We start from the raw sequence: 27,819 nt of genomic DNA on the forward strand, positions 1-27,819 counted from the left end.
TATGGATAATTGGGTGAAAGAACATTTGAATTTATGTTAATATATGAACTTTCTGCATGGAGGATGCAGAGCTCTCCAACAAGATGCTCAGTGTTTTACTAACAAGCTAAAAAAACATCAGCTCCTATTACGTGTTGTATGGCAGCTGAGGTTACTTACTCTTTTATAATACTGCCTGGTATCTTGCAGGATTAATTTGAAGTGGAGTTCTTGGCCATTGGTCACAGCATGTTATTTTCTGCCTAGCTGAAATCATCTTCATTCCAGTCAATAAAACCCAAGCACCTTTTGGATTCACTACATGCAATCGCCAAGCTGTTAAAGTGGGCTTTGACCTTTTTTCCAGTCTATATGTGGCACCTGGTTTTTGTCTGTTTGTTACTCGTTAAGATCTTTGTGATGGAAGAATTTTCCTCAAAGGAGAATAAAATAATTGAAGGTTTTATGATAGGCTCTTGCATGATGAACAAGCCATGAAGGAAATCTCAAAAACAGCACAACATATAAATGTCAGGGAGTTTGCATTGAAACACAAATCTCACCAGAATAAATCAAGGACTGTTACTAATCAGAGTCTGGAATAATCTTAAAGAACAAAGGTGTGTGTAAGACTTTAACTACAGGGATGAAAAAGGAGATTATGTCATATTTATAAATTCTGCAATGATGACAAAGAAGCTTCAACACAACAAAGCCAACAGAGCAGTTGAGAACAAAAAAAACAATGTCTCTGGAAAGATTTGGAAAAACATTGAATTTAATTTTTTTTCACAGCAAACAAGATGTTCTCTGGCAAATGATATGAATCCTTTGTCAAGGCTGTCCAGATGGCCTTTGCGAATAAAATACTGCACGCAGCAGTGACATACTTGTTGGACAGATAACTTACAGATTTGGAAACAGCCTTTTGGAGAGCTTCTTCATTAAACTAATAATGTTTCTGGTGATTTGGTTACAAGAAGCCAAAGGCCTGGTGACAATTTCACAAAAAGGAAAGTTTTAGCTGCTATGACAACCCGGACAACTGTGTTTCTCCTCATGACAACCTGTCTGAATTATATAAAGTCATGAACCCACAATGAAAAATAGATTTCAGAAAGGTCTCTAAGAAATGTTAAACTATACCTGGAAGATGACAAAAAATCTGACACAATGATTCTGTTACCCTTTTCATGAAATAAGATTGAGAAGATTGTGAGATGTGTTGAAAACTGCTTTGGTTATTACATAGAAGTTTCTTTTAAAACCTTTTTTTTCTCCTGCAAAGTAGGTAAAGCTCAAAACAGGAGTTCTTCAGTTGATTTTATTGGCAACAAAGTGGTACCAATAAAGGTAAAGATAAAGTAGAAAAGACAAGATAGAGAAAAAATGAAAACCACAACAAATTTCCAAGAAAGGTGAGTTCTTTTAGAACATAATTTCCTATTCCTTTTTCATTCTCTCTTTTAATATCTTTTTCTAGTTAGCTACTAGGGACGTTAGCAGTCCAATTTTTTAACACCTTCATTGGGTTCCTCTGACATCCCTCTACTGCCCCCTGCAAATTCAGTTTCTAAAAAATTTACCACCCATATTCCATAGCCAAAATGCCCTTTTTGTTTTAATTGCATCTTTCTGTTAAAGTAACAAAACAAAATATTTCTCTGTGGTGGGATTGTTTCAAAGTAATGTTATGAAACATGACATATTAGAGCAATTTTTCTACTAACATAGCAATAAGGAGGAAATACTGAAAGAAATCAACATTCTGAAAATGAATCTCGTAGCTTTCCAATTTCAAGCCCCAATATGAAACAAAATTTACCCATGTAGACCCTAAGAGCTCCCTCCAGATCTCAGTCCGTATTCTTAAGCTGCAAGACCAACAACAGCAGATGTATAAACTAATTATACTTCATTTTTTTGAATAATACTCCTAGCATTACATGTAATCACCTGAATAAAGATCTGTGTGTTAGGGGTTGCTTCCATCTCCTCCAATGAAGCTAACCGACTGGAGGTAATCCACTGCCTAAGAGTTAATCCCTTCGAATACAATTCCCTGAATTTCTAGTTAATCCACTATAGTCTACAAATGGGTTCTCCATTGCATGTATAACATCAAAGTATGCCAATGTAAATATTCTCTAGTTAATAAATAACCCAAACAAGCATTTAGCTGAAAAGCCATTTAACATCAGCTGTAATAAGTGACAAAGAAAATTATGACAGAGAACATCTCTTGAAGAAGATGAGAGACGGCAGAGAAAGGGAATCTGATCTGTAATGAATGCAGTTCGACTGCTTGTTTACCCTGATTGCTGCATTGTAGCTAAAGGGGGTGCATGACAACCATGCAGTGCTGCTGTGACAGCTTCCATTTCCCTAATAACATCGCACCCTTCCTAGTATTATTCTATCAGATGGAGCACATATAAAGTAGTGCATATAATTTTCAATAATATCATATAATCATATGGGCCTTTACAGATGAATAGATTACATGAGCAGGACACTAATTTTCCAGCCAAAAATAGAGCAAGACGAGAAATACAAAGATACATCTAACACTGTTTTTACCTATTTCTTAATGATTATAGACCTTCAGCATGGCAAAACCTTACTTTGAAAGGAACTGCTATTTTTGTTTTTAGCAGCAGTTATCTTAGTGTGAAGACAGACATTGATACACCCATTATGCAAACAAATGGAAACAACTGAAGTTGATAAAAACAAGTTTATAACCTAAGAGTCCATTATCATCATACAGGGCCTGCTTTTCTCCTTTGAAGTCAGTGGGATTTTGTCCATCATCAATGAAATATAATCAGATTCTTAGTCCATATGGTGGATTTGCTATGTATTACTTCCTTCATCACAGAAACAGCTACTTCAGAACCCCTTGAGTTGATCAGATATTACTATTAAGGACACTACTGTAAATCATATGTTGTATATGTCCCCTACTTCCTATTTCTGATAACAAGCAGATTACACTGAGAATATACAAATATTACTAAAGAAAGAAAGAAAGAAAGAAAAAAGGAGTGGGGCAATCTGGAAAAACATGGTGACCGTGCTTAGATTTTGGCAATGTAGCAATGCAAGCTACATTTGCATTGGAGAATTAGACCTTGGAGAGACCTGATGAGCTTGTTGTCACACTGGAAATGGGGATAGAATGATATGTGCAATAATTTGCCTTTGATACAGATAAAAACGTTTGACTTTTGATGATCAGATAATCAGTTAATAAAGCCTTGGGCTGTGCTAATTTTTTGGAGTGGAATATGTTTAGACAGGATGATGAACATTGATAAGGCATTTGTGAGATGGCATAGTTGTGATTCCAAGGAGTCTGGTAAGATATTTGTAAAGTCACTCTAACCCTAACAATGTAGTCAGTGTGGAGATGATGTAAATGCAAATGAATCTGATCTCTAACCTATGGAGTATACGATATAAATGTATATTGCAACACATGGCCATATGTAAATTTAAATAATGTATAAATCAGATGTCAGAGTTTATAAAAATAAATGTATTTGCAGTGGCCCCTTGGAGCAGGGTAAGATGTGCAGTAAAAGAAGGAAGATCATTTAGATGCGTGTGACTGTGTGTGGAAAAGAGGTGTAACGTGAGAGGACAGGGTAAAAAAGCATTGAGTGTGAGAGACTGAGTAGGAGGATAAAAGATGTAGGAGATAAAAGGGTTGAGAGAGGAGAGATATAGACAAGGGAAAATGTATGTCTGATCTTAAAGATAAGGGTAAATAGCTTTGGTTCAGTACAGTAAGCAACAGGAAGCCAAGCAGTGATTCATGTGGCCAAAACAACAGGAGAGGAGATGACATAGAAGCCTAATTTTGGAGAGATTATTGGGGAAGATAAGTGAAAGAAAAGGAAAACATTAGAGAGAAGATTATAAACAAGCATCAGACTGCATATGAAGATATTAGTAGGTACTAGTCATAAAGTAAATATATTTCTATTCTACACTAAACACTGGTAGGAAGTCTGCATTTTCAGGCTTTTAATATTATGGATGGGTTTAATTTGTTGTGTTTCTTTTTCAAAATAATACCAAATAAAAGTGTCTTAAGCCATTGATTAATCATTTGCCAAACTTAGTTTTTAATTAAATGTGTTACCGTGTTATGTGAGTACATAAAGGAGTAAACATCAAAGTTGCTCTGTTCTGCTATTGTTAAAATGGGAAAAGTGTTTTTTCCTTTGGAATTTTAAGTTTTATATTACATGATTTAGCCCAAGGCAAATATTTTTTTATAGCTGAATTATAAAGTTCTTGAGAAACAGGTTTATAACAGAAGTGCAGACAATCTTCAAAAAAGCATTATAAACACCAAGTCAAATTACGAAGCAAAGATGGGCCTGAACCCAAACCCCAAAGCTAGCCACTCCATTAAATTTTACATACACTGGATTCAGATTCAGTCTTTGTAACACTAACTCATCCTTGCCATAAAATCCCATTACTGATGGGAAAATGGAGAGCTGAACAAATGTGTAAGCAGTTGCAGGATCAGGACCTAAAATACCGTGACTAAAATGTGAGAAGTGGATTATAAAAAGAGACTTCTGAATGTTTCATTTGATGCCAGTTTATATTCAAAATGATTAAAGATTAAGCATTTTCAGGTAAATATATGTAAACCAAGGATAGAATGCCTTCACTCATCACTTCAGGGCAATTCATACATGGAAGAAGCCTGTGCCTGTATCCATGAACCAGAAAGAAAAAGATGGGTGGAAAAAATAGACTAGTGCCATTCATGTTATGGTAGGAAAGGATATTATTGTACCAGACTCTTCTATATTTGTTAGGCCTTGAGAATTCAACAGAAAAAAAAAAGTCTTCCGTGTGAAATCTAAAATACCTACAGAGTGTTGAGGAAGGACAGAAATCCTCTTCCGTGGGCCATGTTAGCCTCAAGAGAGGCCATTCCTGTTCAGCTGTCTTTGCAGCCTGGTGTATATCCATCTCTCTGCAAGAAGAGGAAGCACAGACATTTGAGACATGAGCACGTTGAAATAAACCTTGATACATGGATTAATGGTTACAGGGTAGGCTCAGGTGATAAAAGCAACCTTCATCATTATCTTAAAATTTATCACATTGTACCATCTTCCCTAATGTACATGTTCTGTTTGCATTTAAGTGTTTTATTTTTCTTTCAGGGAATAGAATTTCTTTGAAATACACTAGCTACCAACACACTGTGTCTCCATCTGCAAAAAGCAACCTGTTAATCAGATAAGAAAAAAATGGGTAAAACACCACAGTTGATTGGTTGGTTGGTTGGTTGGTTTGGAGCATTTTTAAAATGTACAACTGGGAATTATTATTTCCTTTCTGCAGATTAGTAGCAATTACCTGACAGACTATGCTAATCTCAAAGCAAGAGAGACATCACTGTCATGCATTAAGTGTAATTTTTGATATACATGCTCTCTGGGTATCTGCTTACTATTTGTCTATTTGTCACTTACAGAATTAATTTTGGCTTCTGAGGCTGAGGTTTTAAAACAAACATGTATGTATATAATTCTGCAACCCCTTACTGAGCTACCATCAGCAGATAATTCTGGTTTTCAAAAATACATTTACTTTATTTTAAAACCTGTATTTTTGCTCAGACAGTCGCAAACTAAGATACGCTTCAGAACCAATTTATCTCAAGGACTGTCCAACAGAATGAGAGTTTTAATAATCAGAAAGCACTGCTAACTCTCCCCTTCCCCCTTGTTCTGGGAACTTCTCTAAAAGAAAAAAAATAAAGGGGGCTTAATGTGCTACCCATAAAATATACATTCCAATCAATCAAGGAAATGCATAAGTATTGCAAATGATGATCCAGAGACTGCCTAAAGATGGGGAAATGAGACTGAACCCAATAACTCAATCTGACTAGTTCCAGCCTGCCTGGTTTCTAGCCTGCCTGCAGACACAGGCATGGGCAGGAGCAGGGGCAAGGGCAGGGACAGAAGCTGAGAAAGAAAGAATGAAGTGTACAGAGAGTATAACAGGATCAAACTGCACTTTACTGCACAATATTACAGAACTGCAATCACAGAAGAGAAGGGGAATATCTGGCAAAAACTCAGAAAGTAGTAGTGAGAGAGTATGCAGCATGAAACCAGCAGACAGATTTCCTACGGACTTAATCTCCAGACTTCAGCTGACCTTAAAGTCGGGGCTTCAAAAGGGCAGAGAGGGAGAGTGAGAGTGGAAGTCTCAGACTCAGGGCTAGAGACAAAGAGATGGAGGAGACTGGATCTGTGTGTGATTTCTGCACACAGATGTAACACATTTGTAGTTAATCTGTGTGGCTGCAGACTTACAACTATGTTTGAAAACTATTTCAAACATGGTTACATCTTCAGAGTGGACAGGGATTTATTGCTGCGGCTACACTTGGAGGATGACCCTGCCCCAGCAAAGCCCAATTCTTTTCCCACTACATCCCTCACAAAGACTCCTCGTGGAGTAGGTCCTCTATCAGGCCTTTTTCTGATGAAGCATTAACAGAGTTTGCCTCAACTGTGCACCAGTAACAAATTGTTTTGAAACTGCTCTGGGAAATGAGAGTGGCTGACATCCACCGCTGGCCGCAGGTCATTTTCTTAGCACAGACCTATCTTTGGGGACCATTTAACACTGTTTCAGTTCTCAGCCTTGAAGCTCTTCCTCTAACCCCTACCCCAGCGGCTGGATTGCCTCAATGCAGAGGGAGCTCAAAGTACTCCACATAAAAGAACCAGTCGGGTTTGGCTAGGTGATCACTCCCCAGGTGCAGGGACCGCCTGTAAGGCAGGGCAATAGGGCAAGGAAGGAACAGGGCCCATAGCTGGTGAGCACCAGACCGTGCAGCCAAAGCAGCAGGATTCAGAGCCCACTATGTCCCTGCTTAGTATCTGTCCTCTGTTGCCAGTGGGAGCAAGGAGGGGGAGGATGCTCAGAAGGAGACAAACACTCCCCAATGGGGATTTCATCCTGCATAGCCCCCATGCGGAGCAGAGCTGGCCCTGGGGGACCCCAGCAGCTCTGCAGCCCCTCAAGAGGCTTCATGAGAGACAGATAGACTGGAGGGGCAAAGCCACAACAGAAGCTCAGAAAGACAGGAATGACAGCCAGGGTGGGTGAGAAGGGAGGTGGGAAAAGGGTCGAAAGAGACGGGATGCAGGGAGGCCTCCCGCCGAGATGCAGAAATGCAAAGAGGACGAGTGCAGTGGCCGGATGAGCCTAACACTTGGAGATCCTCTCACGAAGGGTGAGGGCAGCTCACCCCACACCAGCGCAGCCAGCCTCCCCTAGCATCACAGGTAACGGTGGTGTCCCACTGGGGAACAGCAGGGATTCCGAGGGACACGCGCGGAGACGGACGCTTGGCTGCACTCCCGCACGAAATAAAAAGAGAGTGTTGGGAGGGGGGGAAATGTGGCGGAGGGGGCGGCCCGGGAAGGGACGGGACAGGGCTCCCGCGGGGCACCGTGCGGAGAGCGAGCCGGGACGTGGGCGGGGGTGCGTGTGTGTGTGCGTGGGGCCGGGGCACGGCAGGACACGGCAGGACACGGCAGGGCAGGGCAGGGCAGGGCAGGGCTGCGCGGGGCCGCGCAGGAGCCCGCGGGGCGGCGGGCGCAGGTGGTGCCTCCGCCCGGATCGGCTCTACCTGCCGTGCCGGGGGACGCCGCCTCTCGATCCCCCCTCTCCCCTCGCGTTCCCGCTCGCCAGACCACGCCTCGGCTGAGTGTCAGGTCTGGGGCTCGCCGTGTTTGTTTGTTCGTTCTTCTGCGCTGCCGATGTCTTGGGGGGCTGAGGAGGAGGAGGAGAAGGAGGAGGGCGGGGAGGGGGAGGGGACTGGGGCTTGGGAGACGGCGGTTCCTCGGCCTCTCTTATTGCCGCTGAGTTGAGCTCCTCTTCCTCAGGCTGCGAGCAGGAGCCGCCCGGGCGCTTCCCCCTTCCCAGGCCGGCCGGGAGTCCCTGCGGCGGCAGCGCTCGCTCGTCCCCCGCCGGGGCAGGTGAGTGCGGGGCGCCGGGCACCGCTGGTACCGCGGGCACCGCTCGTACCGCGGGCACCGCCGCCCCGGGGCTCCGGCCCCGCGGGAGAGCAGGGCAGGCGGCGGGGACGCAGTTTGCCAAACTCCAGCGCCCGGCTGCTCCCCGCTCACGGCCGCTTTCCCTTCCTTATTTCCCCTCCGCAGAGCACCCCCGCCGCGTCTCCCGGAGCCCGCCCGGCAGAGCGCTCCCGAGGTGCCGGCAGCAGCCAGGATTTTTGTCTGTCTTGTTTGTGTGTTTGTTGGGTTTTGTTTTTGTTATTTTTTTCCCCTCGTTTTCATTTGGCTTTCTAGTCTCGCTGGGAATGGCAGAGGCAGCGGCGCCTGGAGAAAGAACAAGTGTGGGGAAAGGGAGAGGGAGCCGGAGCTAAATGACAGGATGCGGGCGGCTTGAGGCACAGAGAGAAGCCAGCCTCCCTCTGCCCCCGGGACTGCCTTTGCGGACCGTGCTTTCTGCTCCTCACTCCGGTTGCAGGATTTAAGGAAGAGTTGTGCGTGGAGGGCATTTTTATTTTTTTCCTCCTTTCCCCTGAAGGGAAAATGGATTGGGGACTTCTCCTGCACTGTGCAGCCCTCACCTTCACCCTCGCCAGGGCTCTGCGGAGCGGTGAGTGTAACGTGGGACGTCGGGTCTCAGCTTGGGCGGCTGTGGGCGCGGGAGTGGGCGGTGGGAGCCGGGGGGCCGCGGGACCGGCACCAACGTGAGCCTGGTTGGGGGGAACTTTCTGCCGGAGGAGGGATGCGGCAGAGTCCTCACCCGAGAATCGCCCACCCTGGCATTGCCTTCCGATTTTATTTTCTGTTGTTTCGGGCTGTTGTATGAAGCAGACTGCTCATTCTCGTTGGATCAGGACAGCCAATTATCTTAATAATGTTCCGTCCCATAGGCAATTAAATGTCTCTCGATATCTGAAAGATAATGAACACTTTAAAGGGAGGGCTTTCTCTCCCCTCCCCCCGCCCTTTCCATTTTCGAAGCGTAAAGTTTTAGATCGTGCCTCTTACTAGCTGTGTGTGTACCTGCGAGTAGTCTTCACATGGAGAGCTCTATAGAGTACCCCTTTCCCAAGTCTGCATCTTACGTGCAACTTGCACTGTGCCAAGAGAGGAGCTGAGCTCCTCTGTGAAGGCTCACGACTCCTTTCCAAGAGAAGAAATCCCATAACAAATGAGTGATGTAGCTAGCTTACTGTCAAGCAGCCCTTGAAAACACAACTAATTAAAAGCAGCATGCTCCTCCTTCCCCGAACAATGCTAGGGCACTGCGAATATTTCACTGCATGATGCGGTTTTAAGGATGGTCTAATTGTGGGATTGCTTGACGTTTAGGTCTTGCACATGAAACAGCTCGTGCGAGTCTTCCTTTCCCGGCAAATCCTGAGCAATTATTATTAACTAATTATCAAATATTTACTTTTGCCTGACTTGGTTTTCAATCTAAGTAATTAAAAGAAGAGAGCACCCTCCACTTATACTGGTATATTGTTTTAATAAGGGACCACAAGTGGAGTGTCAAACAAGAAAGAGTATTAAAATCGCATGTTTTAACGATGGAAGTTAATCTCTTTCCCAATATGTTTTGAAGAGGCTGCTTAATTTAATCAGCCAGTGCTGTGGCACAGGAGCAGAGGTGCTAGAGGCGTGCACCAAGCCTGAAGTGGGGATGCTCTGAGAGGTGCACTTTGCTTATCCCCCCAGCCCAGGTGAGGGGTGTGGGCAGCTGCCTCACGTATAAACCCATATTGCTGCTAGTCCTGTACCTCTGAGGAGTGGGAGAGGGCCACTCCATGCTTTTGTTGATCATTTATCTCTATTAAAAGAAGGGGAGTAGAGCCGGTTGCTGGGCAGAAGCCTCCACTATGAGTGGTTATTGTGGTGGTCCGGTTGGAGTCACCAAGGCTATTAACCTCCCCTATAACCTACCAGACCTACTTATGCCACCTTCACCTACATGCAGTATTAGTGTCCACTAAATTAATTCGTTAACCTTATTTGGAACTAATGGTCCAAAGTCATTAGAAACTGTTCTTCTTAATCAAGTGTGAGAGAGATTGCACAGAGCCAGAGAGTCTAGCAGACCGCATTATCTTATTACACTGTCACTTTCCCAGAAATCGCAGATTAAGGAGCCCTGGTGGTAGTGAGTCCACCTCAGCGTCCTCTGAAGTGACTCTGTCAAGTGACTAGAAGCAGCACTGCTTTATTTCAGGCATTTAACAGATGCCAGACTCTGCCATGTTGTTTGCAGGGCTGGAGTGGGCTTAATGAGACAGGATCACTTTCCGAGTGTGCTTACACAGGGAGGAAAAGGCAAGATTCCCTGAGAGCCCCAGACAGCGGATTAGCAAGATCACCAGTGACAGCTTTTGAGCTTTGAGCTGCAGTTCCTTTTGTTCTGGTCAGAGGAAAACAGCCTGTTTTGCAAAGGCACAGCGGAAATATAATAAGATAGCCTTTCCCAGCAACGTGCTTAGCAGTATCTGGGTTTTGACCATATAGCTGAGTATGTATCATCCCCTTCTCTTCTAATTTATGGCAAATAATTTCTATAAAGAGTATTGCTTTATGCATTTTTGATGTGCGCTTTCTCATTCATTTCCATTTGACCTGTTTTTCCTACGATAAAATCCTGTACCTTTATAAATTCATGCTGAGAGCAAGGATTGCCATTTTGCTTTCACAAGGAATGTATTAGATAGAGCGCTGCAGCCTGTATATACCACTATTGGGATGTAATGATATATAGTCTTGCCTTTTAGTGGGGACATTCTTCTTGTCCATAGTTTACTGTCATGTTTTATTGCTCCAAATTAAAATCAATGTGTGGAGAATATTCTTCTTACCTGAAGGTCTGTTGAAAGAAATCCATAGTATTAAAAAAGTGATAACACAAACCTGCACTAGACAGTGGAGTGAGTGACTGTGTAGGTTGGATTTCTTGCCCCTTTTTATTTTTTCTGTAAACCTTAAAATGAAACCTTTACAATGCTGACCAGAGGAGCAAGATGCAGCACACCACACTTCAGTCACACTTGGTGATTCTTGAAACTTTTGCAACTATTTTCCTATTAGAAATAAATCTTTGTTTTTTGGGAGGGGAGGAAGGAATGGAAGAGACAGGAAGGGATGTTGTTCTGCTCCGTTACTTTGATGCACTCTCCAAGCATGAACAAACTTCCTTGAAAGAATAAATAGTGGATGATTTCTGCTTCACTAGAGCTACTTTGTTCTCTGCTACCCTGGGTTTGAAGAGCACAGATAGTTTAAACCTGTCTAGATTTATGGACTCATAAAACAAAGGCAGGGCCTGCTGCGGATGAGCTTGGATCTACCAAGACAATCCCAGTGGTCAGTGACACAGACCAGTCTTATCGCACAGCTGGGCAGGGGGTCAAACCGCATCCCTTTACACCTCCTCCCAGCTTTTCTTAAAACTTCATACTTAAGAAGATTATACTTTTTAGAGTTAATTGTGTCCTATGTACTCTTCTGAGCCAACATTAACGCTATTGTGAAGGGTGCAGGGTTTTAACACTGTAAAGGGTACTGTTGGAGAGGAGGGCTTTTTAAAACAGTATCCTTACTGTTTAGAAATGGGGTATCTTCTACTACATACTGCCTTAAGGATGGGGTTGGAGAAGGAGGCCTCTTCCTTTCGGTACAACATAGCAGAGATGCCTTTAAAGGCATAAGGATGCAGCATAATTTTGCCTGTAGAAGGCTGCGGGCCCCGCAGCATTCCCACGGCAGCCAGCCGGTCTGCTTGGGGTGTGGGTGCTTGCTGGGGGCACTGAGACCAAGCCCATCTGTTTGCTTCCCCCTCGCAGATAAGTGCGGCGACACGATCAAAATTCTAAGCCCCGGGTACCTCACGTCTCCCGGCTACCCGCAGTCCTACCACCCGAGCCAGAAGTGCGAGTGGCTGATCCAGGCGCCGGAGCCGTACCAGCGCATCATGATCAACTTCAACCCGCACTTCGACCTGGAGGACCGCGACTGCAAGTGAGTGCGGAGCGCCAGGGCTCCACCTGCCGGCCGCCCGGGGCCGCGCCGCCCGCCCGCGCCCGCGGGGATCCCAGTCCTGGGGCCGGGCTGCGGCCGCTGGCGTTCCGAGAAGCGTCCTTCGGGGAGAGGGGGAGGTGTGGGGTGTTGAAAAGATCTTTACAGCTTTCCCAGTGCGTTTGAGCTGCGCCTGCCCGATGGGCTGTGAGCTGGTGGCGATCGGTGGTGATGGGCGGTATGGGGGTGCGGTCGGGGTGAGGCACCGTTTGTTGGCCTACTTGCTTTTGTGAGTAAGTCTTTGGAGTTTGGAAAAGTAGTTCCTTTTCCTTTTGTGCCGCAGAGCTACGAACGGCCCATGGCAGAGGCAGACCATTTATAAATTGCCAAATCCTCTTAATGTAGGGTTAGTCTGGCATTTGCTCTCATGCTTTAAAGGGCAGTGGACTGTAGGACTGATAGTCATATTTCCCCCTTTCTGCCTTTGCTGCTGATTTTTGGCCAGTAGCTCTTCTTTCCCCTCCTCCTGCTCTCCAGTAGCACCCTGAGAATAAGGGGAGAGCTGAGGCTGCCTTTGCTCCCTTGTCCTCTCATTCCCTCTGACCGTCTGTTCCAAAAGTGAGAAGGGGAATCAGAACCGCCCAGAAGCTGTTCTCCACTTTCCCCCAAATCTGTAAACTACGTAGCTTGCCCAAGGCAACACATGGTCAGATCATTCCCCTCTTCAACATGCCCTCTAAATTCAGCCTGCTTATTTCATGAAGAAAATATTTTAGTGATTCATTATTTAAATATTCCTTGTCGTATTTTTTTCATTCTCTTCTGATAACTGCAGAAGAGTTGCTATTCATTAATGCTACTAGTCAAGATTTTCTCTGCATGTCAGAAAGATTAAACTCAATAGCCAGTGGTTTTTGCCATTTCTTGGATGTATTCAGGATTTTGCAGGATTTGGTCCCATAAAATGATGTTTAGCTCATCAGGAGTGGTTGTAACAGACCATGAGATTAGAGTGTTGGATTTAGAGAGCAACTGTACTCAAGCACTTAATTTTTACCATGCACATCTTTGTTCCTATTATTTAATAAATTGATTACTTAGATCACAATTACTGTTTTCTCTTAAAATGAAGTTCTTTAATGATGCAGTGTGGTGCTTGGTTACTTTTTTTTTTTTTTAATAACTATTTATACAGCCACATTTCACTACCATAGTTGAGTGATAATGCAGGAAAACCCTGTGCTCATAAAACTAAACTGACTCTTCGTTAAAATGAGGTTTTACTGTGGCATTGGAGCTGCAGCTCCTATTCACACCATATGTTCACATGCTGACTTCCCATTCTTTAATTTTTAATGTCTTGTACTCGGGTAGTGATTCACTTCCCTGTGTCTTCTTGATACAGGTTTTACTTTCATTCTGTGGGACGCTGTTAATTCTTTAAAATGTTTGTCACTCTTTGTCTCTTAGATAAAAACTGGAAAATTAAATGAAGTGTCAAATCCTTTTCTAGAATGCATGTTTTTCCAACTCTGTAAAACCAACATGGGCTTTGGCAGCAGTAAAATGGTGTACAGCATACAATTATTTGAAGAACAAGTAATCTTTGTGGCATAGTGTTGTGTTAAACAGTGTTAGACTGAGCTGAACTGGGTCCAGGGAAAGGATTGACTCCCTCCCTCTGTTGCTTCCTTCTCAATGTTCATTGTCCACTCTCCCCCCTGCATTATTTCTTCCTCTGAAACGGAGCCCAGTGCAGTAATGAGATGGTAGTGGGTGGAAGGAAGTCTGTACACAGGGTTGTCTGCATTGTCTTTGCAGTATGTGATGGTGATGACTTTACCATTATTTTGACTATGCTGAAATGCTGATTTTCTAGGCTATGCTAAACTACTCAGCTGCTACTTCACACACATTGAAAATTGTTCTTTTCAACTTAAGAGGGATTGTATTTGTGCAAAGAAAAAGCTTAGGACCCGAATAACAGAAAATTATTTCAGCACCAGGAATTTGTCAGCAATCTCTGTGGTCTGAAATTTCAGCATCTACTTACAAAATTCACATTCCTTGTACCAAATATAGGATAAACCAGGAGATTAAAGCAATAAAATTATCACAAGATTTTTTGGTTTTGAGGCTAAGTACACTTTGTTTTTCTAATATGCTTAGTTTATTAGAAACTCAGTCTGCAATCTAGAGATGTGTAATTTAGGTTACACTCTAGTTTATTGAAAAGTTTAGCACTGGAAATTAATAAACACTTAAATATGAAATGCAGATAGAAAATGAGAGATGAAGGAATTCGTGTCTGGGAACAAAAAATGTCCCATACAATTAGAGTAGACTAGAGAAGATTAGCTTGCTGGCCTACCTCCCAAAATCCTCTTTATAATGCTGTTCATTGCATCTTGGACCTTAGTTAGAGTTGAAAACAACTTTAACAGGGACCCCCTGAGCCCAGGAAGGCAAACAATGTGACTTTGGAAAGGTTATCTTCTTGTTCCATAGTGTCCACAAGAAAATCAAGGGGCCTTATCTAACTTTTAAAAATATTACTCTATACAGAGGGCTAGATATATTGAAATGTAAAACTGGTGAAAGGCTGATTCTCTGAGGAGAGTCAAAAGCAGCACATTTAAACATTAGCTGCACTGAAGCTGTTCCCAGTTAGTCTCTTTGTATATTAAGGTTTGGAATTAATTTAAAAATATGCCCTTGATTTACCTACTTATTATGCCATGCTTTAATGAATAAGCATTTCTCAAATGACTGCTAATAAAATTCATATATGTATGTTTTTCTGACAATCAGAACCATTTGAGTTGCTTTAAATTTCAAGTTAACATGGTGAAAATTCCTGTTTCTTTGGAGGCATTCCAAAGGACTGAACTTTCACAGTTTTGAAGAATAAAGACATGCAAATAATTAAAAATATGTTCACACAAGCTAGGTTCATCTAATAGAAAATCTTTTAGACAGAACTACTGTACCAACTTAATGGAAATACTGGGTTTTGACAGGAAGTATACAAATATGTCAACCACAGATTGTTATCAAGGACATATATAATGAAAAAATATGCAGTCTCTTTTTAACTTTTAACTCTAATGAGTGTTATGCCTCCTCTTGTGGAGGCCAAGACACAGAAATTATAGTTGTACTTTAAGAGAAAACTAGTTTTGTTTTGCCATTTTGCCTTTTCTCAAGTGAGCCCGAATAATAACCCTGCATTTTTGAAGTCAGGAACATGGTTAAAATGAATAGAAGAGACAAAACATATGGCCACATATTAGTTAAAACGCTCCAGTGTTTGTTGCATGTGGTAAATGCTTTTCAGCACTTAGTGCAAGCTGTACAAGTCTTGTGTTGCTGAAATATCCTTCTGTGTAAATGTAGCCATCTTGAATCTAGTAAAACTTTATACCTAGATAATAAACAAGAATGTCACTGATACAGTACTTTGAATTTATGGAACTTTTCCGGTTTCCCAGCAATGCACACTATCAGCATGATAATTTATAATGGTTTGTGACAAATGTTGCTGAGCAAAGAGGTGTGTGGTTACATTCAGATCAGATGTCATTATCTGGGGAGCAATAAAAATTTCACAGACACTACGTTAAAAACATTAAGAAAATGAATGTGAAGCTTCAGAAGAAAAGGGCTTAAGAAAGGTGGCGGGTTTGGTAGAGAAAGCCCAATAGTGGTTTCCTTACTGACAAATTATTGACTTTGTTGCCAGACTTGACTGTACTGCTTTACAAGGTTTTCGTAGATATGCCACATGGCACTATTGTTTTATTGGCCATCATTTACAGACATAGAGAATAAATATTATTCTCACTTAACACTTATGGATTATATACACAATGCTGTCAAATCGCTCAGAATGGAAAAATTACCCATTTTGGAAACCTTCACGTTGTAGAAGGAAAGATGTCATAGATAATTATTCTTTATATTGCCTTTACCAGGGATTAGTTAGAGCGATGAGATTAGAGCTGTATAGAAATTGCAGTCAGCTACAGAATACAGAGCAAAAAATACCTGTTTGTTTATATAGAAGAAAATGGCTCCTCCAGATCCTTAAGTAAGAAAGAAAGCATAGGTATCCTACAGGGTGAAACTGTAGCCCCATGGAACTCCCACAGACCTTAATGATGTCAGAAATTCATCCATCCATTTTATTTCTAAATAATGTCAATGGATTTATGCTGCAAATCTGTAGGTATAACAAACTGAAGCTGGTAAAATAAACAGGAGCGAGCCAAGTCACGGCTCAGCCGTTCTTTAGTTCCTGCAAAGTTTAAGCTTTCATTTGCTTTTGTCTAAATCCTGGTTCTTATTCTTCCACACAGCTTTGTGCGGACTTTGTGCCTCTCGTTCGTTCCTTTTGTGCAGGGGTGGTTCAAGCCCTTTGGGTTGAGCTGATGGGAGTAAGAGTGCACGTATCCTTGTTGCCCGTCTGGAGAGCCACCCATAAAGGACACTGCTGGGACTTGCCTGTCCAAAGGTTTCTGCCATCAGTGGCATGCAATAGCTGCTTCCTGACTGCCCAGAGTTGCATCTGGAGCCTGCCCAGTCCTAAACTGCTCCCACAAACAGCACCAAGGACATCTCGGGCATAATGGGGGGTCTGGGCCTAGTGCCCTTGGAAGCAGTGGGAACTTTGCCCTCCACTTCCACAGAGCTGTCTCCCATAATTCTTGAAGGCTGTGGAGAAGGGTGCAGCACAGGCCCTGTAGGACGGTTTGTGTCTGGATTAGTTGTTTGGATGGCTAATATCAGTCAGTGCTTCCTAATTCCCTCTTTCTCTGCTGCTGTTGAGTTCGGCAGGCAGAGAGGTGCCTGCAGGTGACAAGGCAGGGTAAGGGCTGGGCTGTCATAGGAGCAGAGTTGTTTAGGTCTGTGGGAGGCAGAGATTTGCCCATGGTTGACTAGAGAGGTCTGAAGGAGCCAAGGCCTCTGAGCTTCCCAACAGAAATACAGCTTTAGTGGCCTGGCCCTGCTCCCCTAAGCATCAGCATGGGGCTTTTAGTGTATTTCAGCAGGATGAGGTACCTAAGAGAGGTGGGAATGCCCCTGCTTGCTCTGATCTGGATTAACTAAACCACCCAGCCCACACCTGTGGAGCCACCCCACTGCAGACACTGCTGCCCAGGCACAGGTGGGCAGAGGCATCTCTGTCGAAGCCATGAGGGGGACATGGGCACTGACACCCTGGGAAGGTCGTACCTGGGCCAAAGGGTCAACATCTCCACCCCTTTGCCTCCCTCAAAAATCTGTCCCTCAAAAGCTGTTTGGGGTTACTGAGAGGTTATTTGGAAGTACTAAGGGGATGAAGGGGACCATCCTTTATTCTGTCCCTAAACCAAGAACCAAGTGATTTTGGTGTCGTCTGGGATGAGTTGTTGCAGTGGATTTAGGGGCCATGTGGTATCTCATGTGTCTGGGCACACTTTGAGGGAATTTCTGTGCTTTATGTAAAGCACACAAAATGCTTTCTCAGGGAGCATGCTGCTAGACCCAGACAGTCCTGCTGGTGACCACTGCTGTTTGGTACCCTCTGTAAGGCTGCAGTAAGCTGTGCCAAGGAAAGGAATTAACCCAGAGTCCGAGCAGGATCAGGGAAGCAGAAAACACTTGTTCTGCTCCAAAATCTTCTCCTTAACTTAAAGATTCTGGATTATGAAAATATATACAATGTTCTCTTTGCTATAAAATTCAGCATGTATTTGCATACGAGTATCAGATGCAAGTATCTAAAGAGAATGTTGTTATTTTATTGTGCTTTAGAGACTAAATAAGAGTTGAAACAAGTTGAAAATTATATTGTTTTTCTGATTATACAGTATAATAAAAAGATTCCTTTGTTGTTTATCCAAGCAGTTAACTCTTGTAAAAGTCTCTATTGTCAAACTGTTTAACAATTCCTTCTTTTAGAGTAGTGGTTTGAGCTTGAGTTTCCTCAGGAAAAGGTATTAGGAAATCCATGACCAAACCACCTGGTCATAGCTAGAGAGTTTGTGCTGGCCTGTGTTTAGGGCTGAGGTGTTGGATGCAGAGCCCGATGTTGCACTCTATCTGTATGGGTACATTCCCTGGCACAGTGGAGCCTTGACTTGGGTCTCTTTACAGTAGCACACTAAAACTGTAAAACCAGTCACATGCAGGTGTTTCTATTAATCTGGACAGTTAAGTGAACTGTGAGGAGAATTCTGTCTAGAGGCACTACAACCAGATGCCCTTCAGACAGGAAAAATTTGAGGGTCAAACATGGATTCCCTTAAGCCTAATCCTTCATCCTTTCTGTGGACAGAGATAAACTCAGAACAGAGGTCTGAATCCTTTCTAAATTGAAACCCAGAGACACTGGCATTAGCCCCATGAAACTCACAACATGTTTTCAGTCAACCCACACTGCTCTTCACCCTCCTTTCCTGCACTAATCTAATTGAAAAAACCCTATGTGTCTCTGAAAATTAGTTTCTTAATTATAGCTTATTGCAAGCTATAACATTGGATCATAATTTGATAATTATGATATATTTTTATACAGCTGATGCAAAACAAAATTCAATTATTTTCTTTAGTAGTATTTCCAAAGAATGAAATTATATTTGAAAATTGGATATACATGCACTCACATGTATATGTCTATGCTTATATATCACACAGGACTACTTAGATAGAGGTATATGTGTTACATGCACCTTTTTAGGACTGTGCCTATATACGTGTATTTGGGTCTGTGTTATAGATTTCTTAGTTTATGTAGAAGTTCCTAAAGTAAATCTACTAATTAAAGTGCTAATATCCATCTTAAGGCTGATAATTAGGTATAAAGAGAAAAAGAGACAGGATTAGTGTTCAGATCATGTTCCAAATGCCTCTTAATTGGGTGTTTGTAATCAATCCTGTTTGCAAGAGGCAGTGGTTTGGCAGAATAAAGAATGAAAAAGGCTTAGCCCTGCTATTTTCCTGTTAGTTGACTTGGCCATAGTATTTAGGTCAGGATTCAGTGTCAAACAAGGTAATTTTGTCAGCCTTAGCAATCCTCACAAAACGTAAAAAAATCTTCTCTAATGATATATTTTCAAGCTAAAAACTCTCTCAAGCTAGAGAGCTATTTTTATCCAGAATCTTAAAAATTGTTTTCAAGTGAACCACAGGAAAGACTTTGTTCTCCTGGCTTCTGTCCACCACTGACTTCTGAAACCATGTCTGAGTTCACTGTGGGTCTTTCATCGCATTGACCTTGGCACTTTTCTCACCAAGCCACAGTTTTCCATCATAAAACCACACAGCTTGGTATAATGATTATTTCTTTATCCTGAGTAACCAAACAATTTTTTAAACAGGGTGACAGATTTCCCTCTTGCACTGTGGGAAGCAAGCACCTGGCCATTTCCAAATAGACTTTTAATGAACTTCCTGAAGGAGATTCGAGAGAAGTTTAATAAGTCACCTGCCAACTTTCTGGGAGCATAGGTCATTTGCTTTTCTGTAGGAATTCACAAAAATGTGAGAATAACCCCCTTCCTAAGTCCTAAACTTCCATGGAGGAAATTGATTTTCATGGGCAATATCAAAGGTTTTTAAAAACGTAACCTCAAAAATCAAATTTCTGATTGTTTTTTACACATCAGGTACTGTGAAACTCTGTGATCCACAGAGCTGGTTAAGAACCGTGTGAGCTTTATAGTAATATATTTAAACAGGAACGGATTGTGCATATTTAGACTCATCTTGCATGTTAATATCATTACAAGCATTTTACGTAATGCTATAAAATGAAGAATTTAGATGGCTCAAAAGGACCATTGAGAAAATATCTCCATATGTGGAAGAGACTCCCATTTAATGTGATGATTTCCTCCAGAAGAAACTATACATATCCCAGAAGCACAATAACCAGCTGTTGTACAGGAGAAACTGGGCGTTTGTCTGCTGCCTTCCATGCTGACGTGGAGTTGCAGTGGCCACATGTCCCATGTCTCCCCTAAACACAGATGGGCTGAGCCTCACACTGAACGAGAGCCTGGGTTAATCTCTTCCTTACACTCCCAGCAGCTTGGGTTCCTTTGCACACTTGTGCTGTGGGCTGCTCTGTGCCCCCATGTGAAGACACAGCCATCAGAGCTGTGGGGTGGGACAGGGATTGGAGCACCCCACAGCAGGTAGGGGCACGCACTGACCTTGCAGCTCAGCCCTTTGCTGGAGCCATATCCTGCTTCTTTTCATCTTTGAAAAGAAGATACAGGTAGTTCTTTTTCTTTTTTTTTTTTACCTTTGAACACTCCTTATTAAATTGGAAGTTGGTAACCTAGAGATAACTAGAGAGGTCTGTTCACACCCGAGTGATTATTCTGCCTCAAGCTTTGAGAAATGCTCCCTCACAGCCAAAGTTTTGCTCATTCACATAAACAGTCACGCTGAAGTCAATTAAAACAACAGACTCACTTTGTGCAGGACTAATAGCTAGGACATACATTTCTGGCACTACACAAATTAATAATTGCTTTTTAGAACAGTGGTTTTCAGATGCTTGCAGAGTAATTTACAATACAGTGGAAGATTCAGTTTCATACTTTTTTGTCTCCTCAATTCATAAATCACCATAAATAGGTTATCAGTTCTTCTGCAGCTCTTAGCTCTTAATAGTGAAGGTCTGGGACAAGTTGCTAAGTGCATGAGTGAGAATCAAAGTTTGCCTTATTGTAGGATCTTGTGCCAATCTATCATTAAGCCAGACAACTCATACTGACTTTCTTCTGATGTATTCATCTGTAACAAGGGAAGCAGATCAGCAATTTAGAAAAGCTTTAGCTTGATCACCATGCAGAACTGTAGGCTATGCTGCCTATTTCCATAGCGATCACACCACTTTGCCAGATGCAAAATGAGAGGCTTACATCCCTCATGCTAAAAACCCTTCTTAGAGGAAATCCTAGGCTGTCGCTTCATTTGAGTAGCTTTAGCTAAGTCTAGAAAAATATGCAAAGGTAGCTCTTAAATAAAAACTCTTTTTTTATTCTGTGTCACAGCCATGTCCATAATCTGTTTTGGAGACAGAGGCATAAGATGTATTAGCATGGCAGGCATATGTTCTGATTGCTGAGTGTTTTTTGACATTCCCAGAAAACCCCTGAGACTTTGTGTCACAGTTCTATAAACTTTATCTATTTGTATATTCATATCCGGGCTTAAATCCAAAACTTCTTTGCATGCATTTAAAGCAGACAGTTTAGGTTCATCTCCTTGTGTTTCAGATGGCAAGCAGTTAAATCAGGTACACGTTTTAACCACTCCACATAGTCTAACATTCCGATGCATTTCAGATCTTTCCAATGTGTTTTGATAGCACATAGGCTATATACTGTAGGTATATAAAATAGATACAGGACCACATTGAGCTGTGAAGCAAGTGAACACAGCTCACTGATGCCAGTAGAGTTGCACCTGCTAACAGCTCAACACAAAATACCATAAGCATATCATAATGTTCCTTGCTGGTTTCCATTTTCATTTATCCTCCACGGCTATACCACATAATGGCCTTCCAACAGTATAATAGTCATCTTTATCTCATTTCTCTGACATAATTTTGAAGCTCCTTATTACTGTTGAACAGTGTAGCTAATAGTGTCCAAATTGCTTCTCATTCTTCTCATTATAGTATGTCATTATTCAAAAAACCAATGCTCTTCATTCTTTCCCACACAAATAGCTCTCTCCCAAACTAAACTTAAAACTTACTTCCAAGAGCCAGTGCCATGTTTCCCAGGTAATTAGGCTCCTTCTACTGTCTATTACGTTTATACTTTGGACATTTTTACACTTTTTAATTATTGTACCTGTGTACTCCTTGAGACTTGAATCTTTGTCATCTAAACCTAGTCTTCATGCACTGATTTTTGAACCAATTTAATGATTTGAATTAAGGTTTTGTTTGTGTATAGTTAAAACAATTCAGCATACACTGGGGAACACATATATTCTAGTATAAAGATGTCTTATGTCAGTGTTTTTGCACAATAAGCCTTGCTAGTATCAGCAGTTTGTGGAAATGACTGTATACTGCTCTATCTATAATGGTTTCTAAACCGGAATAGTTACAGTGGCTGTAAAAACTTATGTATAAGACCTACTTCTATGTGACATAACTACTCAAAAATGCTAGTAGAGGGTTTTGGATACTGTAATAGCTAGATTAATTCGATTGCCTTACTGATTGCAAGTTGCAAAGTGCAATATAGATGTATATATAGATGTGCATATTGGGGGATTTAGTGACACATCAATTTTCTCCCAGCTTTTATTCTTTGTACAAAACCTTAGCCGAAGTGTCTAACCAAAGCAGTTCCTCTGCGTGCTGTAACTTATGCTTTTTTTTGAACTTGAATTACCAGGCAGCCACATAAATTACTGTGGTGTGACCTTCAAGCACCTCGCTTACTCCATGGAAATTATCTGTATGCACATTCTCGCTCTGTGATCTTCCATATGACATGCAAGGTTCTTAGTTATTCCTCCCCCCACCCTTGAAATTACAAAGTAAAAACTCACTCATAGATGTAACCGCAGATCAGCTGATGCTCTGAAATCAAACTCTGAGGGCTCTGAAAATAGGTAACTGATTACTAGGTAACTGATTACTAGGTAACTTTTGCATGGCCCCATATGCTCAGCATAGAAAATGAAATATATCCTTCCATTCTGCATCCCAGCTTCAGTTCTTTCTCATCTGAATGATACCAGATAATTTTTATTTAAATACGTGAAGAAAGGAAGGTGTTTTTTCATGGGCCATATTCTTAATTTGTCTAAAGATCATTCTATTGAAATTAGTGGAGCCCCAGTAATTTACATCAGCTGAATGAGGAGGTAACTCTACATTTCTACAGTTCCCTAGAAATTCTCAGAAGAAAGGCCAGTATTGTAGCTGAACACATGATAATTCAGAGTGAAGTTCAGTTAAAGTTTTGCTGTTCAGCAAGACTGGACTTTAATACTTAGGCAGAATGGGTAGGAGTTTCTTAAAAGTCGGTGGAATGAAGTAATTCTGTCCTTCTTTCCACTAACAGCTTTAAAGAAGTACACAGGATTGGGTGCTATGGTACTGTGGCTCTTTACAGTGCTAACTCTCTCCTACTGCTTGATCTTGGGACAGTAAATCATCATCTTTGTGTCTTGATTTCCTTAAAGAGGATAATATTTCTCTGGTTTTCAAATATGTGAGGATGTGGTTATTAGTGTTTGCAAAATCCTTGGAGACTGCTGGGTGGAAATGTAGTGCAGTATAATAGTTATTTGCCATTGTTTTGCATTGTTCATCTTCTAGCTGTTAATTTTTTTTTAACAAAATACTGCTATATAAGAATGCATGTGGCAATCTTTTTACTTTCAGAGAGTAGCGTTATCCAAACAAAAATAAAGAATAGGACTCACGCTCACAAGAGAGACATTATCCATGATGAGAAGAATCTATAACAGACACGACACTAACTCAAAACTGTGCACCAAATAGCATCCAAATGCAAGCAATTTCAGATGTGTGCATATTGTCAGTACAAAACCAGGCCATTCTGCAAATGCAGAGTCCCCCAAGGAGCAGTGAACCTAGCAGCAGCAACACTAATGGCTGTCTTCTCATGTGCAGCGAGGGAAAGCAGCACTTTAGAGCCGCCTTGGGCAGCTGTTAAGTTATTCATTCTTAACTTACTTCTATAAAGCTGTTACTGGGTGGAAGCAGATGACACAAAGATATGGACCTGTACTGTCTGCTGTGGGGAGAGCATTCCCCATCCTTGCACATAGGGTGAAATTCTGGCTTCCTTCAAGTCAATGACAAAATTTTGCCTCAGTATTGCTTGGACTGAAAAAAAATATACTAGGGTTCACAAAACCCTTTTTTGAAGAGCACTTTTCTAGTGCCAGTGTCTCTCACAGGATTTTTCTCAGTTTGGATGTTACTTTCCCTCCAATGCACACAGTTCATGTAGAGGAGCAAACAGGCCCATGAGTTTTCAAACGTGTTTGTACTGCTAGAATAACAATGAAATAAATAAATAAATAAATAAATAGAATAAATAAATAATCCCAACCAAACAAAACCAAAAGCAACCAAACGAAAACACAACAATTTTCTGTTGTTGGAGTACATGTAATGCGTGAGGTACTGTGCTAGGTCATCTACCTTGTTTCTTAACCTCCTTTCAGAACATTTCAGGCTGGTTTATGATTTGTTTGTTCCACCTGATGTCTGCTCCTTACCTATTTCCTCTCTGTAGCTGATGTGAAAATTCACACTCTCCTGAGTAAGATACAGGAGTTTTTTTTCTCAATATTGCCAACTCAAAGATTTGGACATCATAAGTCAAGCCTTGAAAAATTGTGAAACTTTCTAAAAATCCCCATGTCTAAAAAATTACTATGGATTTCTGTTTCATTTTTTACCTAGTATATTTTGGGGGATTTCTGCTGTGATAACAATAGCCAGAAAGTTCCGCTGCCCTAAATGAGGGGTTTGGCAATACCATGATATCAGCGGCTGAGGCTTTAAAATCTGCAACCAAGTTTCATGATACTCACGCTAAAAATAATGAGAGATTGTGTTAGTTTCTTGCTAAAGTCCCACCTTCCTGATGCTGTTTCTGTTCTCAGAAATTCTCATAGCCTTGAAATTCTCACTCAAGGGATAGACTTACATAAGAGTAATGGAATCAAAGGAAATTGAAGTATTAATTTATATTGATTTCACTGCATGGCTATGTTTCTTCACCCCTCACTGTATGATCAAAACTTCCAGAAGGCAAAATTCATCCCAGAAAAAAACAAGAACACATCCTGAGAACCTCATCCTTTTCTCTGAGAACACATAAAATAGCATTAGGAGTCCTACTGTTATGGAGGCTACACATTTGCTTGGCTTCAAAGCTAACTTACACCAATGAGACGTAATTTGATTAAATGCCATTAAACACAAGGGCATGTCTCAGGAAGACCCTCATGTGCAAATTGCTGGCATGGCTGGGACAAAGATCACACTGGCTTCTCCAGAGTCCTTACACTGTTCCATGGCTGTCTTCTGGCAGTCTTGCTGGAGATAAACGAGCTGGACTGACACAGAAAAACTTGCTTATTCTTTTGTGTGTTGAGCAGGCTTATGTTTTCAGGGGACTGTTCTCATTCAGTATATTATAAAAAAAAATACGAGGCAAAGTAGCTAACACTGACATTAATGGACCCGTCCTGCACCTAACTATACCATTCTTTTGTCTGCGTGTTTCTAGTGAAGTCAATGGAGTTGTGACTGACCACTTTGTATTTTCTTTATGGTTTGGATCCTTCCCTGCTGCAGTTACAATAGTTGCAGCGGGTCTAGTCTGATGTGCACAAGCTGAGAAGTGAACGCTTAACTCTAAACTCAGGGACTGTTGTGAGGACAAAACTAATTTTTGAAATGTTTTTATAAACTGAAGGAAATTTTAACATCTTTTTTCTGTTATTACTTTACAATAATAATCCCAAACTGACGTGGGACCTATTACTCAGTGAGTACTGGCCCCTTGGAAAGTTTCAACTTGTCAAGTTTAGCCATTTTTTGAACGCACAGAGGAAGTCATTAAGGCACATCAGGCTGCTGATTGCTATTAAACTCTGCAGAGAGTTCTGTGCAAAAATCAATGCCATAACAGGGCTGTAAGAATCTAAGAGGCGGGAAAAGCATTTCTTTATCCTCTGGCAACTCAAAAATGGATTAGTAGACTTTGTGAAACCTTAAAAAAACATCCCTATGAGCTAAATGTAAACCTGTGACAAAATAATACAGCTCAGAAAGCTCCAAATGTGAAAATGGGTTTATAATGTAACTGTCACTGCTTTAACCTCAACTGTATGTTTCTGTGCTGGAGAAATCTCACACATCTGCACGTATGCACATGCACATGCTTATTTATTGTATCCCAAGGAACACCTTTTTTGCTGTATTGACACAAAAGAACCTGGAGGGAAAATGCTTTTTAGTAAAGTATAATCTTATATAGCTTTTGCCAGGAAAGTACTACAAGAATTTTCCAGATGAGTTCCATCTCGGCATCGGCGAAAGTGTTATTTAGATGACTGGCGAGTTTTGACTGTGAGGAAACTGCACTGAAAAATGCAACACAGTTGCAACAATTGCTACCAGTCAAAGACTTTTGTAGAAAAAAAATCTTTTTTGTGGGAAAAGCTAGTTTAAATGATATTAGGAAGTTTTGTTGTAAACATGTACTATATAAATCAGGCAAAGTCCATTGTCTGACTCTGAGGCCAACTATCACAGAATGCTTTAAATTCCAACTGTCCAGTTCTCTTCCCCCAGAAAGCAAAGTGGAGGCATTCAGTTCAATTTTTGGCATGAATTTCATTCAATTTTTGATGATAAAATTATGAAGCATCTTTTCAATTTGATTTTTAATTTTTTCTATGAAAATAAAATTTTACTGAGTTGTACTAAGTTTGTTTCACTCTATCATAGGAACATTTGCGTTGGAAGGAGATCACCTTGTCTAACTTACTAATCAAAGAAATTGCATTTTATATAGTACAGAAGCTAAAATGAAGCAATCCATGTAAACCAAAGAAGATCTAGTTGTGATGTTTCAGAACCTTTATTTCATGGCCTGTCCCAGGCTTTCTGCTCAAGTAAATACTGGTTTGTCACCAGCTATGCTTATTAATTTTAACATTTTAGATTTTATGTTTTTATTGAAAAGAAGTTTTCTCTTCTGTTTTTCCTTTTTAAAATACATGGAAGTACCATGTAGGGTTGACCCCACCCAGGAGGAGGGCTGAGGGTTAGGGCCACAAGCATGTCCCTACATGGTGGTTGCAGAGCCCCACTGGGTCATTGTCTGCCCCCTCAGCTAAGCCCAGAAAAGACTTTCAAAGAAAGAGCGTGCAGATGAGCCACCTCAGCATTAAGGCTCAGGGCAGGCAGTGCTTAGGACCAAAATAGCCAGCTTTGGTCCAGGTGGAGGCAAATTTTGCCCAAAACTCACCAAGGCTGCAGCTGTTTCACAGTTTCCACCCTTCCTGAGGAGTCACCACTGTGCATCCATCCACGGCAGAGCACAGAGCATGCGGTTGTGGCTGCAGCCAGCATGGCAAACCCTCCCAAAGTATCTGGGCCCAAGACTGAGGTCTACAGAAAAATATCAAAAATAGGCTTTCTGTTAAGGACTACATTAAGCACAGTCAATGAAAAAACTCTTAACGAGTGAGTTCTTAAGGCCTGTTCTGGTGCATATGGTCTGGTCCGACTGCAGCGATGGGGACCGTTTCCCCAGCATGGTGCTGAGGAAGGAGGCTCCTATACTCTCATTATAGCAGGGGGAAATCCACTTTTCTTGCATGGATAATTTAGAAGTTATGAATCACCCTGTTGTTTTTATTTCAGCAGAGTACAGACAAGAGTTGTGTAAAATGAGGCTGCTGCCTGTCTGTCAGGCAGCTGTAGTTTTTTACCCTGCAGCCTCTTTTAATGTGCATTCTTGGCAAATTCTGAAGAGAAGCAGTCACAACTGTGCACTCAGACATTAGAGCAGATCTCATACCCTAGTCATTGAGCCGAGGACTTCACTCATGCATCGTCCCATGTTTGATGGAACCATTAAGTACCCTGACCCAGTAACCAGAAAACTGAATTGGTGTCTAAGTTAAAAGGCACTCTAAAAATATGCTCTTGAATCATCTGTTTTTGAAAAGAGATTAATATTTCCTT

The 27,819-nt window shown here is 41.6% G+C and overlaps 1 protein-coding gene across 3 annotated transcripts in view; it reads left to right on the plus strand.

The window, feature by feature from the left end:
* The first annotated feature begins 7,928 nt into the window (after positions 1 to 7,928).
* Positions 7,929 to 27,819, plus strand: part of NRP1 (neuropilin 1) — a 114,282-nt gene continuing 94,391 nt past the window's right edge. For all 3 annotated transcript variants that reach the window (XM_017820204.1, XM_017820203.1, XM_017820205.1), the window contains exons 1-3: positions 7,929 to 8,018; positions 8,202 to 8,661; positions 11,882 to 12,056. In XM_017820204.1, coding sequence (XP_017675693.1) covers positions 8,595 to 8,661; positions 11,882 to 12,056 — 242 coding nt within the window. In that variant the 5' untranslated portion in view covers positions 7,929 to 8,018; positions 8,202 to 8,594. The remainder of the gene's footprint in view (positions 8,019 to 8,201; positions 8,662 to 11,881; positions 12,057 to 27,819) is intronic.

Source organism: Lepidothrix coronata, unplaced genomic scaffold, assembly GCF_001604755.1.
Source record: "Lepidothrix coronata isolate B3197 unplaced genomic scaffold, Lepidothrix_coronata-1.0 Scaffold80, whole genome shotgun sequence".
NCBI classification, from domain to species: Eukaryota; Metazoa; Chordata; class Aves; order Passeriformes; family Pipridae; genus Lepidothrix; species Lepidothrix coronata.